This window comes from Amia ocellicauda, chromosome 20, assembly GCF_036373705.1.
Source record: "Amia ocellicauda isolate fAmiCal2 chromosome 20, fAmiCal2.hap1, whole genome shotgun sequence".
Taxonomy (NCBI): domain Eukaryota; kingdom Metazoa; phylum Chordata; class Actinopteri; order Amiiformes; family Amiidae; genus Amia; species Amia ocellicauda.
In genome coordinates this window covers 16,155,375-16,171,550 of record NC_089869.1, presented here as the reverse complement: position 1 = coordinate 16,171,550, position 16,176 = coordinate 16,155,375, and the positions used below count along the sequence as shown (strand labels likewise).

General features: G+C 35.6%; 1 protein-coding gene across 15 annotated transcripts in view; it reads left to right on the top strand.

The window, feature by feature from the left end:
- Window positions 1–16,176, top strand: part of kcnma1a (potassium large conductance calcium-activated channel, subfamily M, alpha member 1a) — a 180,482-nt gene that overhangs the window by 119,066 nt on the left and 45,240 nt on the right. For 9 of the 15 annotated variants that reach the window (XM_066693758.1, XM_066693761.1, XM_066693759.1 and 6 more), the window contains 5 exons: window positions 1,468–1,577; window positions 1,798–1,866; window positions 8,346–8,432; window positions 8,923–8,999; window positions 13,951–14,124. In XM_066693758.1, the coding sequence (XP_066549855.1) occupies window positions 1,468–1,577; window positions 1,798–1,866; window positions 8,346–8,432; window positions 8,923–8,999; window positions 13,951–14,124 (517 nt within the window). The remainder of the gene's footprint in view (window positions 1–1,467; window positions 1,578–1,797; window positions 1,867–8,345; window positions 8,433–8,922; window positions 9,000–13,950; window positions 14,125–16,176) is intronic. The other 6 variants (XM_066693767.1, XM_066693766.1, XM_066693763.1 and 3 more) reach the window with 1 other exon arrangement.

Sequence of the window (16,176 nt, the reverse complement as noted above, 5' to 3'; positions counted from 1 at the left end):
CTGGTCAAGACAATCTCCTGAACTCCAAACTGAATGTCTGAATGGGAAAGAAAGGTGATTTAAGCAATTTTGAGCGTGGCATGGTTGTTGGTGCCAGACGGGCCGGTCTGAGTATTTCACAACCTGCTCAGTTACTGGGATTTTCACGCACAACCATTTCTAGGGTTTACAAAGAATGGTGTGAAAAGGGAAAAACATCCAGTATGCGGCAGTCCTGTGGGCGAAAATGCCTTGTTGATGCTAGAGGTCAGAGGAGAATGGGCCGACTGATTCAAGCTGATAGAAGAGCAACTTTGACTGAAATAACCACTCGTTACAACCGAGGTATGCAGCAAAGCATTTGTGAAGCCACAACACATACAACCTTGAGGCGGATGGGCTACAACAGCAGAAGACCCCACCGGGTACCACTCATCTCCACTACAAATAGGAAAAAGAGGCTACAATTTGCACAAGCTCACCAAAATTGGACAGTTGAAGACTGGAAAAATGTTGTCTGGTCTGATGAGTCTCGATTTCTGTTGAGACATTCAGATGGTAGAGTCAGAATTTGGCGTAAACAGAATGAGAACATGGATCCATCATGCCTTGTTACCACTGTGCAGGCTGGTGGTGGTGGTGTAATGGTGTGGGGGATGTTTTCTTGGCACACTTTAGGCCCCTTAGTGCCAATTGGGCATTGTTTAAATGACACGGCCTACCTGAGCATTGTTTCTGACCATGTCCATCCCTTTATGACCACCATGTACCCATCCTCTGATGGCTACTTCCAGCAGGATAATGCACCATGTCACAAAGGTCGAATCATTTCAAATTGGTTTCTTGAACATGACAATGAGTTCACTGTACTAAACTGGCCCCCACAGTCACCAGATCTCAACCCAATAGAGCATCTTTGGGATGTGGTGGAACGGGAGCTTCGTGCCCTGGATGTGCATCCCACAAATCTCCATCAACTGCAAGATGCTATCCTATCAATATGGGCCAACATTTCTAAAGAATGCGTTCAGCACCTTGTTGAATCAATGCCACGTAGAATTAAGGCAGTTCTGAAGGCGAAAGGGGGTCAAACACAGTATTAGTATGGTGTTCCTAATAATCCTTTAGGTGAGTGTATGTATGTATATATATATATATATATATATAATTACCTTGTAAATTAAAAATATGTTTATAATAATGCAATTTAGAAAGGGAAATTCTTATTTCCTGTTTTGGAAGATCCAATATAAATTAATTAATTCAATGTGTTTTTGTACTAAATCAATGTTTAAAAACATTTTAGGGTAAAATAGTTTTTTTTTTTTTTTTTTTTTTAAGTTGTTCTGTTATTCAATGCATTGGCCGTTTGGTCTTTAATGGGTACATGTCTTCTCTATCCTAAAGCCAAATAAAATTATGGCAAGATGTGTTTGGATCTGTGTGTCTGTCTACTTTGAAACTTAAAACCAAATTTTTCTCATCTAGATTGAAGAGGACACATGGCAGAAATATTATCTCGAAGGAGTAGCGAATGAAATGTATACAGAGTATCTTTCTAGTGCCTTTGTGGGCTTGTCCTTTCCTACGATTTGTGAGTAAGTACATCTGTATTGCAGGGTTGCATTTAGTTTAATATATATATATATATATATATATATATATATATATATATATATATATATATATATATTGACTTGGTTATACATTTTGAGGACAAATAATATTTTAAATAATATATATATTTTTTTGAATCTACAATCTGTTCTATTCTCAGTATTGTTTATGCTTAATGATTTTGTTGTTTTCCAATTACAGACTGTGTTATGTGAAACTGAAGTTGTTGTTGATAGCCATTGAGTACAAGTCAGATAAAAGGGAAAGCAGGTAAGGTTTGTTCTATTATTTTTTATATAAACTCATTTAACCCACGTTGTGTGTTGTGTAAAATAAATCTATGAATGTATAAATTAACAGATCAGTACATAAATAATCTGTTACCGTAATACAGTTAATATTTGGTACCATGTGACATTTGGGTTTTCACCAGTATGAATTATTGTTTTTTGCTGCTATTGTAATTATTTAGAAAGGTATTTGCAACTTACAGTAGTAGTTCTTCCTAATGTGAATATGATGATATGGTTTAATCAGGTTTTTCTCTAATAAACTTTGAAAATGAATGGAACACATTAATTTATCTAACAGCTGACTTGAGTACTCGTGGAGCAATGGCAAATTGGACTGTGGGAGCAATATTTTCTTTCACATTCAAAAAGTAAAGAAATAAATAACTTATGATTTGTGATCTGTGAAGGAGAAAGAAATGTCTTGTTGGTTTTCTAATGATTGAGGTACATGCACTAAGTAATTCAATGGGCCCTGCATAAATTGTGTGCTGGATAATGTGTGTGACACTTATTGATGACAATTTCTCTTAGTCATAACCTTGAACTCACAGCATGACTTTTAAATAATGTCAGCCTGAAACAGCTGAGGAAGATGTGCATGTTACCTAGAGGTGACACCGGTGATGCTGAATTCACATAAGAGTCATAATTCATCATTTAAAATTCACTGCCGCACTATTGATGCTAGCTTCACAGTACAAGCAGAAAGCCTTGCATTAATAGTGTTACGGTGACATTTTGTTGACTAAATATTGAAACATGACAACTATTAACATGAAGTACTACGTTTCAGTCACCTCTAATTGCCAAATCCCACTGTCCCACTATCATTACCTTTGTCAAGTGATGCTGTAGATAGAGATCTAAATATACTAATATGTCGCCCTCTTCACGTTGTCATTTACAGAGATTACCCCAACTCTGTACAGGATACATATGTTTTTTTTTTTGTTTTTTGTTTTTTTTACAAGGATACCCGCCTTTCAGAGAAAAAGCAATTAACAAATTCAGCTGAGGCATAGATTTTCTCTGAAGACAAAATATTAAAATTATGCTATCAATCATTTTGTCCTTCAATAACCTTCAATACACCCGAGAACGTCATGTAGCTTTTTTTCTTTCTTCATTAGAAAAAATATTTATATATGCATATATATGTAAATATATATGTAGTATATATATATATATATATATATATATATATATATATACAGTGAGGGGAAAAAAGTATTTGATCCCCTGCTGATTTTGTACGTTTGCCCACTGACAAAGAAATGATCAGTCTATAATTTTAATGGTAGGTGTATTTTAACAGTGAGAGACAGAATAACAACAACAAAATCCAGAGAAACGCATTTCAGAAAAGTTATAAATTGATTTGAATTGAATTTGAATTTGAATTTGATTTTAAATTGAGGGAAATAAGTATTTGATCCCCTATCAATCAGCAAGATTTCTGGCTCCCAGGTGTCTTTTATACAGGTAACGAGCTGAGATTAGGATCTCTCTGTTAAAGGGAGTGCTGCTAATCTCAGCTCATTACCTGTATAAAAGACACCTGGGAGCCAGAAGCAATCAATCAGTCAGATTCCAAACTCTCCACTATGGCCAAGACCAAAGAGCTGTCCAATGATGTCAGGGACAAGACTGTAGACCTACACAAGGCTGGAATGGGCTACAAGACCATCGCCAAGCAGCTTGTGAGAAGGTGACAACAGTTGGTGCGATTATTCGCAAATGGAAGAAACACAAAATAACTGTCGGTCTCCCTCGGTCTGGGGCTCCATGCAAGATCTCACCTCGTGGAGTTTCAATGATCATGAGAACGGTGAGGAATCAGCCCAGAACTACACGGGAGGATCTTGTTAATGATCTCAAGGCAGCTGGGACCATAGTCACCAAGAAAACAATTGGTAACACTATGCCGTGAAGGACTGAAATCCTGCAGCGCCCGCAAGGTCCCCCTGCTCAAGAAAGCACATGTACAGGCCCGTCTGAAGTTTGCCAATGAACATCTGAATGATTCAGAGGAGAACTGAGTGAAAGTGTTGTGGTCAAATGAGACCAAAATCGAGCTCTTTGGCATCATCTCAACTCGCTGTGTTTGGAGGAGGAGAAATGACCTAAAGAACACCATCCCCACCGTCAAACATGGAAGTGGAAACATTATGCTTTGGGGGTGTTTTTCTGCTAAGGGGACAGGACAACTGCACCGCATCAAAGGGACGATGGACGGGGCCATGTACCGTCAGATCTTGGGTGAGAACCTCCTTCTCTCAGCCAGGGCATTGAAAATGGGTCGTGGATGGGTATTCCAGCATGACAATGACCCAAAACACACAGCCAAGGCAACAAAGGAGTGGCTCAAGAAGAAGCACATTAAGGTCCTGGAGTGGCCTAGCCAGTCTCCAGACCTTAATCCCATAGAAAATCTGTGGAGGGAGCTGAAGGTTCGAGTTGCCAAACGTCAGCATCGAAACCTTAATGACTTGGAGAGGATCTGCAAAGAGGAGTGTGACAAAATCCCTCCTGAGATGTGTGCAAACCTGGTGGCCAACTACAAGAAACGTCTGACCTCTGTGATTGCCAACAAGGGTTTTGCCACCAAGTACTAAGTCGAAGGGGTCAAATACTTATTTCACTCATTAACATGCAAATCAATTTATAACTTTTATGAAATGCGTTTTTCTGGATGTTTTTGTTGTTATTCTGTCTCTCACTGTTAAAATACACCCACCATTAAATTTATAGACTGATCATTTCTTTGTCAGTGGGCAAACGTACAAAATCAGCAGGGGATCAAATACTTTTTTCCCTCACTGTATATATATTTATATATATATATATATATATATATATATATATATATATATATATATTGATATCCCAACCACCTTTTGTGTTGTATTCCTGTGTTATAAAATTTCAAGCCTTTGTTTCCGTTTTTTGGTTGTTGTTTGTTTGTTTTTGTCTTTGTTTTATAGTCTTTTATGTTCATAGCGTTCTTCAAGAGATTGAATGCGGGGATTTTTCAACTTTTTTATTTTTTATTTAAACATTTTATAATGAGTGTCACTAATTGAAGTGTAAAACTATTTATTTCCTATTGAACTGATTTTTAATGTATATGAAGTAAGCATTAATCTATATGGATCACCAATACCTCCCGACACTGTGCCATAGTCAGTCTGTACAGTGATATGAATTAGTGAATACTTCCTACAGATTTAAAATCAGTTCCACTGGGGAAATAGGTATTAACCCCCAAGGTAATTGCCCTTGATTTATTGACACTTACTATGAAATGTTACCTCTTACTTTATGTTCATATTTTCTTATCACACTGTTTGATTTGAATTTTTTTTTCTTGTTGTTTGCAGAAGCCGAAAGCGGTATGCCCTCTTCGTTATCTTTCCTACAAACCTCAACCCTACCTTCACTCCTTTAGATCTTCCAACTTCAGGATTAAATCACATGGATAAACCCCGCCCCCCCCATGCCCCGCCCAAAAACCAAAACCAAAACATGGCCATAATCTTTAGCAGCTCCTATCTATCTATGTGCCTAATGCACTAACTTCTTTGCAGGCAAAATGAGAATAGGCTGTATTTTCTGTATTGGCAATGCTGGTGTATCCAGGCAAATATCCCTCTTCATTTTTATGCTTTAATTTATTTTTAGTTCTAAGAATTTGTCTCACGTTTGTCTGCTTTTTTGTCACCTGAAATCTTTTTTTTCCAGTGTCTGTCAGCTGTTATTGTCTGCATTTTCTCGTCCTACCTGATTCTTTTTCTTGTGTTTTCCTTCTTGATATGTTTTTCCGAAGCAGTACTTCATGTTCTCATAGTTTCATTTCATATATATCAACGGAGAAAATTAAATACATTTTGAATCTTGCTTTTCTGTATCAGCAAGGATGTCCCCCCCCCTTCAAAACAACAATGAGAAATGTTATCTTAGTGGGTTCTTTTGATGTAAAACCATGTAAATATGGGACCTAACCACATTTCCATAAATGTACCATACTCCAGTGACAGCATGTTTTTTTTTAACATTATAATATATATATATATATATATATATTTATATATATATATATTGATTGTTCTGACACAGATCTTTTAATTATTATTTTTTGCACTGAATGATATTATAAAGGCATGGAAGCTATCATTTTTTGATAACCCCAATTTGTAACTAGTACTTTATAGTGCAAATTTGCTGGAAATCATCTTCATTCCTGCTATTCATGACTTCCTTCATTCCATGTGTGTGCTGTTGTCTCTCAACTCAAATCCTAATGCCTGTGTGCTCTCGAGTAGATGTTCTTAAAGAGAGGTGACTTCCTGTCAGTTTGGTGTTTAATGATCCAACTGCAGAGAAGTTACTGCAACAGTAGCATCTACATGGTCTGCAGTGGTTGCACCTCTTCTTTTAGATGTATTGTTTTAAGCACTTAACTTGGTAACAGCATGCTTAATATACTGTAGTGTGACATGGTGTGGTGTGTTTCTTGTTTCCCAGAATATGAGGTTTTAAATGACCATTCATTATACTTTCAAATAGTTTAAATTGAACAGGTTATTATTTGAAGGTAAAAAAAAGCCTCTGTCCTTTATACATCTTTAATGGGGTCAACAGTATACTAATAAGAATGTATAAATCTCAGATTTGGGGAGCAACCTTTGTGTTTTTGCTGTGATTTATTTTCTTCTTCTTTTATAGCATGTAGTGTGTGGCTTGTTTCTCTGCCTTCTTGTGTGCTAATGATGATGCATCAGTAGTTCATTTTACTAAAATGTGTTTGAGGAGCCCAGAAGAAAGACTAACTAAGAAAGACTAACTAACTTTTAAAGGATAACTTTAAACATTATTTCTGCATGAATATGTCCTCTTCAGTCACTGTTTTAGTGTATGTGTATCTTTACGGTGTGCAATGTTTTCCTAAACATGTTTGCCAATGTATAGCAGAAGTGATGAAAACATGTGCATGATCCATAAACTGATCAACATGAAGCTGTAAATGCTTTGTCACTTTCATCTGGGCTCATTTACCATAGTCATAGACATGAATATCTGTATTGTTTGGTAAATGTCACAGTTATAGTAGGATAAAATCATTGATGATTCCTGTTTATAGGCAACCATTAATGAATAATTGTTGTCAAGTCCCGTTTCAGTCTAATTAATGGGGAATGATACAGTGTTTCAGTAGGTGCTTCACGTACTTTCAAATTAAGCTTAATAGACTAATTGGGTTTCTGACAAAACATAAACAAACAAACAGTACTCTTTATGTCATAACAAATATGTATCATATTATCTTTTCCAGGAAAGATGATCTATAGGAGACACAACTGTTTCCAATTTATAGAAAACATCTCACAAAATGTTTTATTTGTAGAGGAACATACATCACCCTTGGTTAAATTCATAGTCATATAAAACTCCTGATTACTGTTAGCCAATTTCCAGGGAACACAACGTTTTGATATTTTTTTCTATTTGAAGTGCTTGATTTAAAAGTTATAAAATCTATGGTCTGTTAAGATGGTTTCAAACCGAACTTTGTGATTTATGACTGAAATTAACCTTTATAAAAGATTAAGGATTTGGCACGCTTTTTGGAATATACAAAGCAATTGAGCATGAACTTTAGTTCATTTTTTCCTTTACAAAATTTTACATTATTTGTCGGTTTTAAATTGTGGCATAAAGGTATCAGCTCAACTGAGCTTGATCTCACCACAACTGGTTTCTGGTGAAGACGGGTTTACATTATTTCCATCACAAAATCATACTGCTGTGTCTCAGTGAATAACCTATGACAGAATAATTGCAAATATTTTTTTTTAAATGGTCTATAAATACAAAGGGTATGTTTGTATAAGTGATTCCAGGCTTTTCAATTTGGCTGAAGTTATATGAAGTTATATGTGGAGTCTCTGTAAGACTGTACAGTTATGAGACTTGTTATTGCTTTGCCGTTTATATCGAAACGTTATTTTAGGTGTCTGTTGAGAAACTCTGTAACATTATTCCAAAAATTCGATCTCACGAGTGGTCAACAATTAAAACATTAGATTTTAAAAACTCCTTCAAGAGGTCATTAAAATGATTAATCCAGCAGTTTTGCTTTTGTTTGCTTTAAGATGAAAATAATCCATTACCAGTGGTGAGCAGTTTTTCAGTGATAGCGGTTGATGGAATGCCACTCTGCCCAATAACCCCACTACTAACACATTCATATCAGTAACACCCTGCATACATTTCTATGCTATCTTGATGCCGAAGTCTGATTACAGCACACCAAGGATCAAACCATTCTCGTATTCGGTTATTTTCAGATGAATGTTTCATATATTTGTGTGTACCATTCCTCTTGATTAGAACATAAGCGTGTAGTTGTTAATTAATTACAAAAGTTAATGAGTTTTTTTTTCTTCTACTGAGCAGCATCCTAATCAACCCTGGAAACCATGTTAAGATGCAGGAAGGTACTTTAGGATTCTTTATTGCCAGTGATGCCAAAGAAGTAAAAAGGTAAATCTTTGCTTAACTGCTACAGAGTCAAAGGTTTTTTTGTACCCCCACATTATGCAGGCTTGCAAACATTTATTTTTGTTTTCACGTACATTGACGTCTTTTATGTAGACTTAATTGTTAATTCCAATGTTAGTTTGATGAAGTCTAGTTGGAGAAGTATTCTGAGGTCTGAAGAAGTAGTTTTGTTAGATAGCTGAAGGGTATGGTAATCAAGGTGTGTTTGACATTAACAAGACTTCATGTGAAGATCCAATTTAACATGGAGAACATAAGCAGAAAAACACTTTTTATTCATTATTCATTATTATTCTTATAATACTAAAAATCTCATTCACATAATCTCTGTTACAATCTACTTCTAAACAGATCATTAATAATTCATTTCAGCAGACTTTATGAATCTTGCATTGTTTCAGCCGCATGGTTGGGGCTAATTTAATTTGTGTGAATTAAGAAAATTGTCAGTTTTTCCGCTGTGTTTCTTTAGGGCATTTTTCTACTGCAAAGCTTGTCACGATGACATCACAGATCCCAAAAGGATCAAAAAGTGTGGCTGCAAACGGCGTAAGTAAATCATTCTTCTTTCCTGTTTCACAATGTCCACATGGATTTTATTTCTGCATAATTTTAATATGGTTGTAGTTCTCTATATCATATGACAATTGTATAAGCATGTTAAAAAATAACAGAAATGTTTTATTTGTTTAAAATGCTGTTTTCTCCTTGTATTTATTCTTCAAAAGTCAAAACCAGGAAACGAAATTGTAACATTCAGTTAAAGTGCATGATGAATTTAACAGTTTTACACACATTTTCAGTGGACTGTTGAGGGCTTTACCATTTAAGATATTTATTGTTATTATTTGTTTACCCTGTATCTGAGATACAAACACATATCCAATAATTAATGTAGCCACTTTAAAACCTGGAATGAACACGATATTGTCATTTCATCAGTGTAATAGCGTTAAGGGTGCAGCTCAAAAAGCAGCTTGACTGCTGATAGGTTTAGAGAAAGAGAGTGTTTAAAGTGAAGCAGCCACACATCAGCATGTTAATGATGTGATGTCAAACAGATGTAGAAATAAAATGACATGATTAGCGAGGCTGAAGAAGGAGGCTGTCAGAACCAAACTGCTTCTCTTTGAAAACCGCCGAGGTAATGTTCCCAGTCAGGTGGAAAAACAAAGGCAAACCCCCGCAAAGTGCATTGCGTTTCAGAGCCACCAAATTGCAGGAGTAAACATTATGTTGGCCACACAATCTTACCAATAATATCAACTATGTTAACATAATCCCTCGGTGGTTTTGTAGTGCGGATTGGCCAGGGCGGGGGTGATGTGAATGCTGTTTATATTTAAATGTGTTAAATAATGCAGATGCACCCCGACTCCTTGCAGTGCATGATTGTAGATGAAAAATCTATATATGGGAACAGAAGGCAACGAATGATTATTATTTTGTCAGTGGCTGCTTCAGCTGACACTAGTCTTAATTTGATTTAAAGTTTATGTGAATTAACTGTTGAAAGAAAAACTGCAGTCATTTGTCTTTTGAACTTTGTTTGATACACTTAAAAATGCTAATAATAAACAAAAAAAATAATCGTAATTAATTATATATTTTAATTTTAGGTTCCAAAGTGGAAATCTTTGGATTAGCATTCCAGCAGAGCATTTACATTAACGTAGCAATGTCACATTGTTATTACCTGACCTACATAGCCACTTGTCCAAACCAGTTAGGCCCAGTATTAATAATTCAGCTAAAAAAAGTCTGTGCATCTGTAAAGGTCAAAGATAATTACTTTAAGCAGCATAGGCCTAAACAAACAGTTGCAGAAAAACAAAAATCTACCATACTTTTGTCATGTCAAACTCAATTATTTATTAAAAATTATGCAATTTTATACATACAGTAAGCAGCTCTTTGATATGTCTCAAAATGTTTAATGGGAAAAAAATATATATATATTTGTGAAACTGGAACTCCAACCATAATAAACAACATTTTGTATTTTTTCTAACAGCAGTTTTCTTGTTGTTGTTGTTGTTGTTTATTTTTGTTTATAATTACAGATGTTGGCAAAAAAAAAAAAAAATGTTTTGACATGGCGGTCATATGGGGAAAACTGACCAGTCCATTTCTTTTGTGCAAATCTGTATTACCAATTTTATGACCATTGACATATTTTTGATTTATTTTTTCCTTGCTGCCCTGGAACACGACACTATATTTTAACTGCACACTGATAGTGATATATTGTGAGTAAAAACGGGTTCCGTGTTGCCCAGAGTGCAGTCCAACTGTCTTTCTTCAGCAGATAATCTTTATCTATGTTGCATGTACCAGTGTAGCAAATGCATCCTTCCCACGCCTCTCATCTGTACACTGTCCACAGATCCAAAACAATACAGCAGTGCTCCAAGAAAAAAAAGAATAATAGAACTAAGGTTATGATTAAAAGTGAAGTTTGAATATCAAGAAAGTATCTCTCCAGTGAATTTCAAAGGACGGGTACCTTTTTTTATTTTAACTTGACCAAAACATAAACCGCATGTAAATCAGTGAAAGACCAACGATTCCCAGATTTATAAAAAAAAAGTCTTTCAGTTAAACCCAAGCATTAAACCACATTATGAGAGCTCTTCATAAACCTTTATTTTTCCCCCCAGAAATTTGAAAGCGGTGACAATCTAGAATGTCAAACATACAGATTGATATTGGTAACATTAGTCATGGATTTAGGGGAGCCAAGAAAAGGAAAAACTGCAAGTTGGGCCGTTTAAATTCATCTGCCTGCTGTCAGAACAAATTTTGCATGCTGCTGTATTTCCAGAAAGCGGAAAGTGTTCTGTGGGAAGTTCTTCAAATTCTTAATGAACAGCGTCGCCAAAACACAATCAAAACAATCTGGTCCTCCTCTTCTGCTTCTAGTCTTTCCCTGCCCTGGTATTTTGCATAGCTTCTTTCTTGTATTTAGGGATCATCAGTACTTGGCGAATTGAAATGACATTGTCCCCATTTCAATTCTTGATGGTAGTTGGGCCCTTTTTTACTCACTGCCCATGAGTATATAACTCTTCAGATTATCGTGTTACTGTTGAACTAGCTGCTGTAAAGTGACCACTAGATGTCCCCATAGTTCTACTGTTAACTCCTGTGATATCTGAGAGCATATACACTGAGCTCCTCAAAAACGCATTTGCAGGAATGCAGTCAGCAGAGCATTGTGTGGCATTGATAATTAACATAGCTATTGTGATTTTTTTTTTTTTTAACCAGGAACAAAATATTTATCACAGGTAACTAAAAAACAATGTCGTTCTATTCAATTATCTCCAAAAGTTACTTGATAGTGTTTCTTATCAACACTATGGTGGCTTTTAGGAATAAAATGTGAATGTTTGATATATATCGATGTGTGTATACACATATATATATATATATACATGCATACATACTGTGGCATTCCAGCACCTTTTAATACTATAAAATAGACTGATAAGTCTCCTCTTATGTTTTATATGTTGGTAATCTATTTAATAATAATAAAACAATATACAATCAATATTTCACATTGTTAGTTAGGACTACTTGATGTTCTGGTATCGTATAAAGAGCTGATTATACAATAGCATGGAAATAATTTTAGGATATAATAGCTCTGCCAGTGTCACTGTTGATTGCATTCTTGGTAAATGAGGTTGGTTATTTTTTCTTTGAGGATTCAGTGCCGGGTTTGTGTGTGAAATCATTTTAATCATTTATAATCATCCAGTCCTGTGTTTCATTTCCCTACACGTATCTCTGACTAACATTTCAACACCCTGTGCTGTATATGAATGTAACATGAATGTTAAGACGTAATGAATTTCAGCATGACATATATTTTTGGAAAAATATATCACAGTCTTACTGCTCTTGTTTGATTGCTTCCACTCTTTCAGCCCTTTAAACAATTTATTTGATTCTTTACTATTAAGGTTAAAGCCTCTTTTTCTGCATGCTAATGATTATTAATTCAAATAATTATGCATGGTCTTATAAGAACAACAGTCCCTGAAGGCTTTGTTTTAAAGTCATGTCTTGTACCCAATTCTCTCTTGAGTGGGGAGTTTAAATTGGCCACTTAATTTGGGTTCATTTCCACAAACGCAATTCAAAAAGCTTTTTTTCCCTAAAGATTGTATTTCTTTAAAAAGTGTCAGACTCAATTACCGTTCGTTTGCAAAACAGCACCATGAGAGTGAATACCAGGGACTGTTACTCCCTAGCATCATAGCAGTCTTTTGCTGCACTGTTTCACTACAGTGCCCCTGAGTGTGTGTGCATATCTGTGTTGTTCTCTCCAGATATGCAGCAAACGAGAATTTATTTAAAAACAATTTTATAAAAACATAACCCTCACACGCTCTCCTGCGTGCGAATGGGTCACTAAGATTAAGAATTTGGCAAGAGCTACTGACCGTATTATAACACAAACAAACAATAAATCAATAGTCTGTACAGAATGTGTGGTGACTATAAAATACTGGCTAACAAATCAGTCAGAAAACTATTAAACCAAACATTAAATATTCCCGAATTCTGACTGAACAAGTCAAAGAGAAGTGGTTCCTGTGTGGAACAGTGTCTTTTATAGACAAATGCGGCTAAATACAAACCAATTTTGAAAGACCAAATCAAAATCAAAGCATTATTTGGGGGCTGTCGTGAAATAACATTGAATTAGTTTCCTATGGAATGTATAGTGCCATGCAATTAACAGGGCTGTTGCTGCATGATGGACACAGATACCAGATCCAGATAAGAGGCTAATGAAGGAAAACTAAAATCAAGGGAGAGTTCCAGAGAAACGGGGTTTGCGGCCGAAGACATCATTCATTCATTCCCCTGAATGCCCCCTTTCACTGTCATATTGTTACCCTTGCTTGACCGATATTAACATGGAAGGCCTTAGAACAGAGCTTGACCCTGGAGATTTATCTCTTTCCAAATTTGGGACACATTACATAAAACACCAAACATATATATATATATAGAGAGAGAGTACATAATGAAAGTACAGCAACTGATAGCACTGTTGTTTTCCAAGGTTGTCGCCATCTTAAAATGAACTCCACTCATCTTTAAAGTGCAGGCGTACCTTTATCTATTTAATGTGTTGTGCTGTCTCCTTCCCTTTCAGACCAAACCGACGAAAGGGGTAGGAGTTTATAAGTAACCAATAACAAAGATTTCTTTATGATATAAACTGCATTACCATGTTCCCAAGCACAGCAAGATGATGGTATGTTTTGCATCGATTTTGCTGCAAAATGCGACAGATATACACTTGTCCTTTTGCCCTGTGACAATTGGCACTGTATCTCCCCAAGGGGGTCAAGCCTGTGGAGTTGCTCTAAGGTCTGCACTTTTTCCCTCTGAAGTAACCTTCCGACTGCCTGGTTAAGTATAACCTTGCCATTAACCTGCTGCTTTTCCTCTCCTCTCATCCAAAACATGATTATAGCCAAGATGTCCATCTACAAAAGAATGAAACTGGCATGTTGTTTTGATTGCGGACGCTCTGAGCGTGACTGCGCTTGCATGTCAGGCAGTGTACATAGTAACATGGACACCCTTGAGAGAGCCTTCCCACTTTCTTCTGTCTCTGTTAATGATTGCTCAACCAGTTTACGTGCCTGTAAGTTTTAACACCAACACATGCTGTTCCATGTTTGTGATGTGCGTAATGTTCTCCATGTGCTGTGTGTTGTATATTGTGGAACCATGATTTACTTTACTTGGGCAAATTTGTATGGTTTACTTTATCGTTGGGTATTCGTTTGGCTATATAGTGGTGTTGCTTTGTGCTGCTTCATAGGTTTTTAGATTTGTGCCAGAGCATGCTGAGCTATTGAAGCACTTGTGGTGTTGTAGTGTTTTTTGGAGTTGTTCTCTGTTCGGTGTGTATATTGTGTTTAAAAAACAACAAATAAAAGGTCCATATGAATAATGTGACACAAAATGTTGTGTTAAAGGGAATTATGGGTGGTTTTGATGTGTGTGTGTGTGTGTGTGTGTGTGTGTGTGTGTTTGTTTCTTTATATATGATTTTAATTATTGATTTGCTTATTTATTCGTAGAACAGGTATGCAATGTCTACACAAATAGAGAGCTAACATTTTGTGCTTCTCTTTGTTCTTTTGCTAACTCCACTTCAGACTCATTGGATTGTCTTAAAGGGTGTATACTGTACAGGGTTCTACGTTGTGCAACTTTCATCAGTAGTGGAGTTTATTTTTGAGTTTCAGGGCCTGCTTGTAGTAGATGCAAATGTGTTTGCAACCAAAACAAGTAGTGTTTTGTTGTAGTTTTTTTCTAGTGCTGTTATTTAATGCTAAACGATGGCTTTAGATGGAGTGTGACAGATAGGTGCGTCTTAAAATTAAACCAACAGCATTCAGTTAAGCTTTCTAGTAGATTTTGTTTGCGCAATGCAATAACTTAAAAATGTGAATGAAAATGCATGTGATATTAAATGTCCAAAGAAAATATAATATTTATAACAATTCCGTAAGAATATGTGTCACTATAAAGTACTCCGGTTTGCGCAAAATCTTGTGACAATCATGGGGCTTTAGGTTCTGGTGTGGTTCTAAAGTAAAGTTTACAGTTGTGTGGTAATCTGTTTTATTTAGTTAGTCACAAACATTTATAGTGTTTGTTGTAGTCTCTACATGTATAAATATACATAGAGGCACATGGAAAATGGGATCACTATCATGCAGTAGTTCTCAAAATTACGTTTGCATTACTTTATCGGGTTTATTTTATTATAATCGACTGTATACTGTGATGTAAATTTGCCAACAAATACTTAAATATGTTGGCTATTTTTTATTATATGAGTCTAGCTGGACATTAAGTACCAAGGCCATGAAAAACCTAATGCCAAAAAAGTATAAAGAATCAAAGGCAATGAGGTATAAAATTCAGCTTCCAGAAGATACATTTTCTAAAGAATATATATTTTTGTATTATGTTTTTTAATGATGGTTATACATTTAGCACTCATAGAAATAAGTGAAGTATTTTTAAATATATCCCTGTGAATAAATGTGTACGATTTGGAGATTTTGAGGTTGTTGCAAACTTGAATGCAATTTTGAAAGTTTGAAGGAGAATAGGTACATTATGTTAGTCAAAGCATTTGTTTTTGACATCACCATAGAAATACTACAAGGGGAATATATGAAAGCCCTGCATTACAAACACATTTCCTTGAAATCAGCCTTTCATGTAATATACATGATTAAATACATGAATATAAAACAATGGTATCATATTTTGAGCAACTTCAGTCTTCTCTTATTCACAGGGGTCTCTGTGCTAAAAAATAAATCTACTTTTTTTTTCTCTTTTAGATGATTTACAGTTAACCAGTAATCAGAAGAAAAGTCAATACCCTTTATTTTAATGTGTTGTACACCAATGCAGACCTGTCTTACTCAATTAGAAATGTAAAGGAAAATTGTCTGGCAGGGCTTCAATTGAAATCACTCTGTGATTTTAGCAGTTTGATGGGTCAAATGACTTAAGTAGTTAGCTACTCAGAGGACAGTGGTGAGATGGGGCCTTCATTAAGTATGAGCAGATGTGAAATACTAAGTGTTTGTCAATTAGAAATGGCAGCAGCAAGGCCTTGTATCAAAGCAAGGTCAATCCAGCAGATCACATTTCCTCTTGAACATTC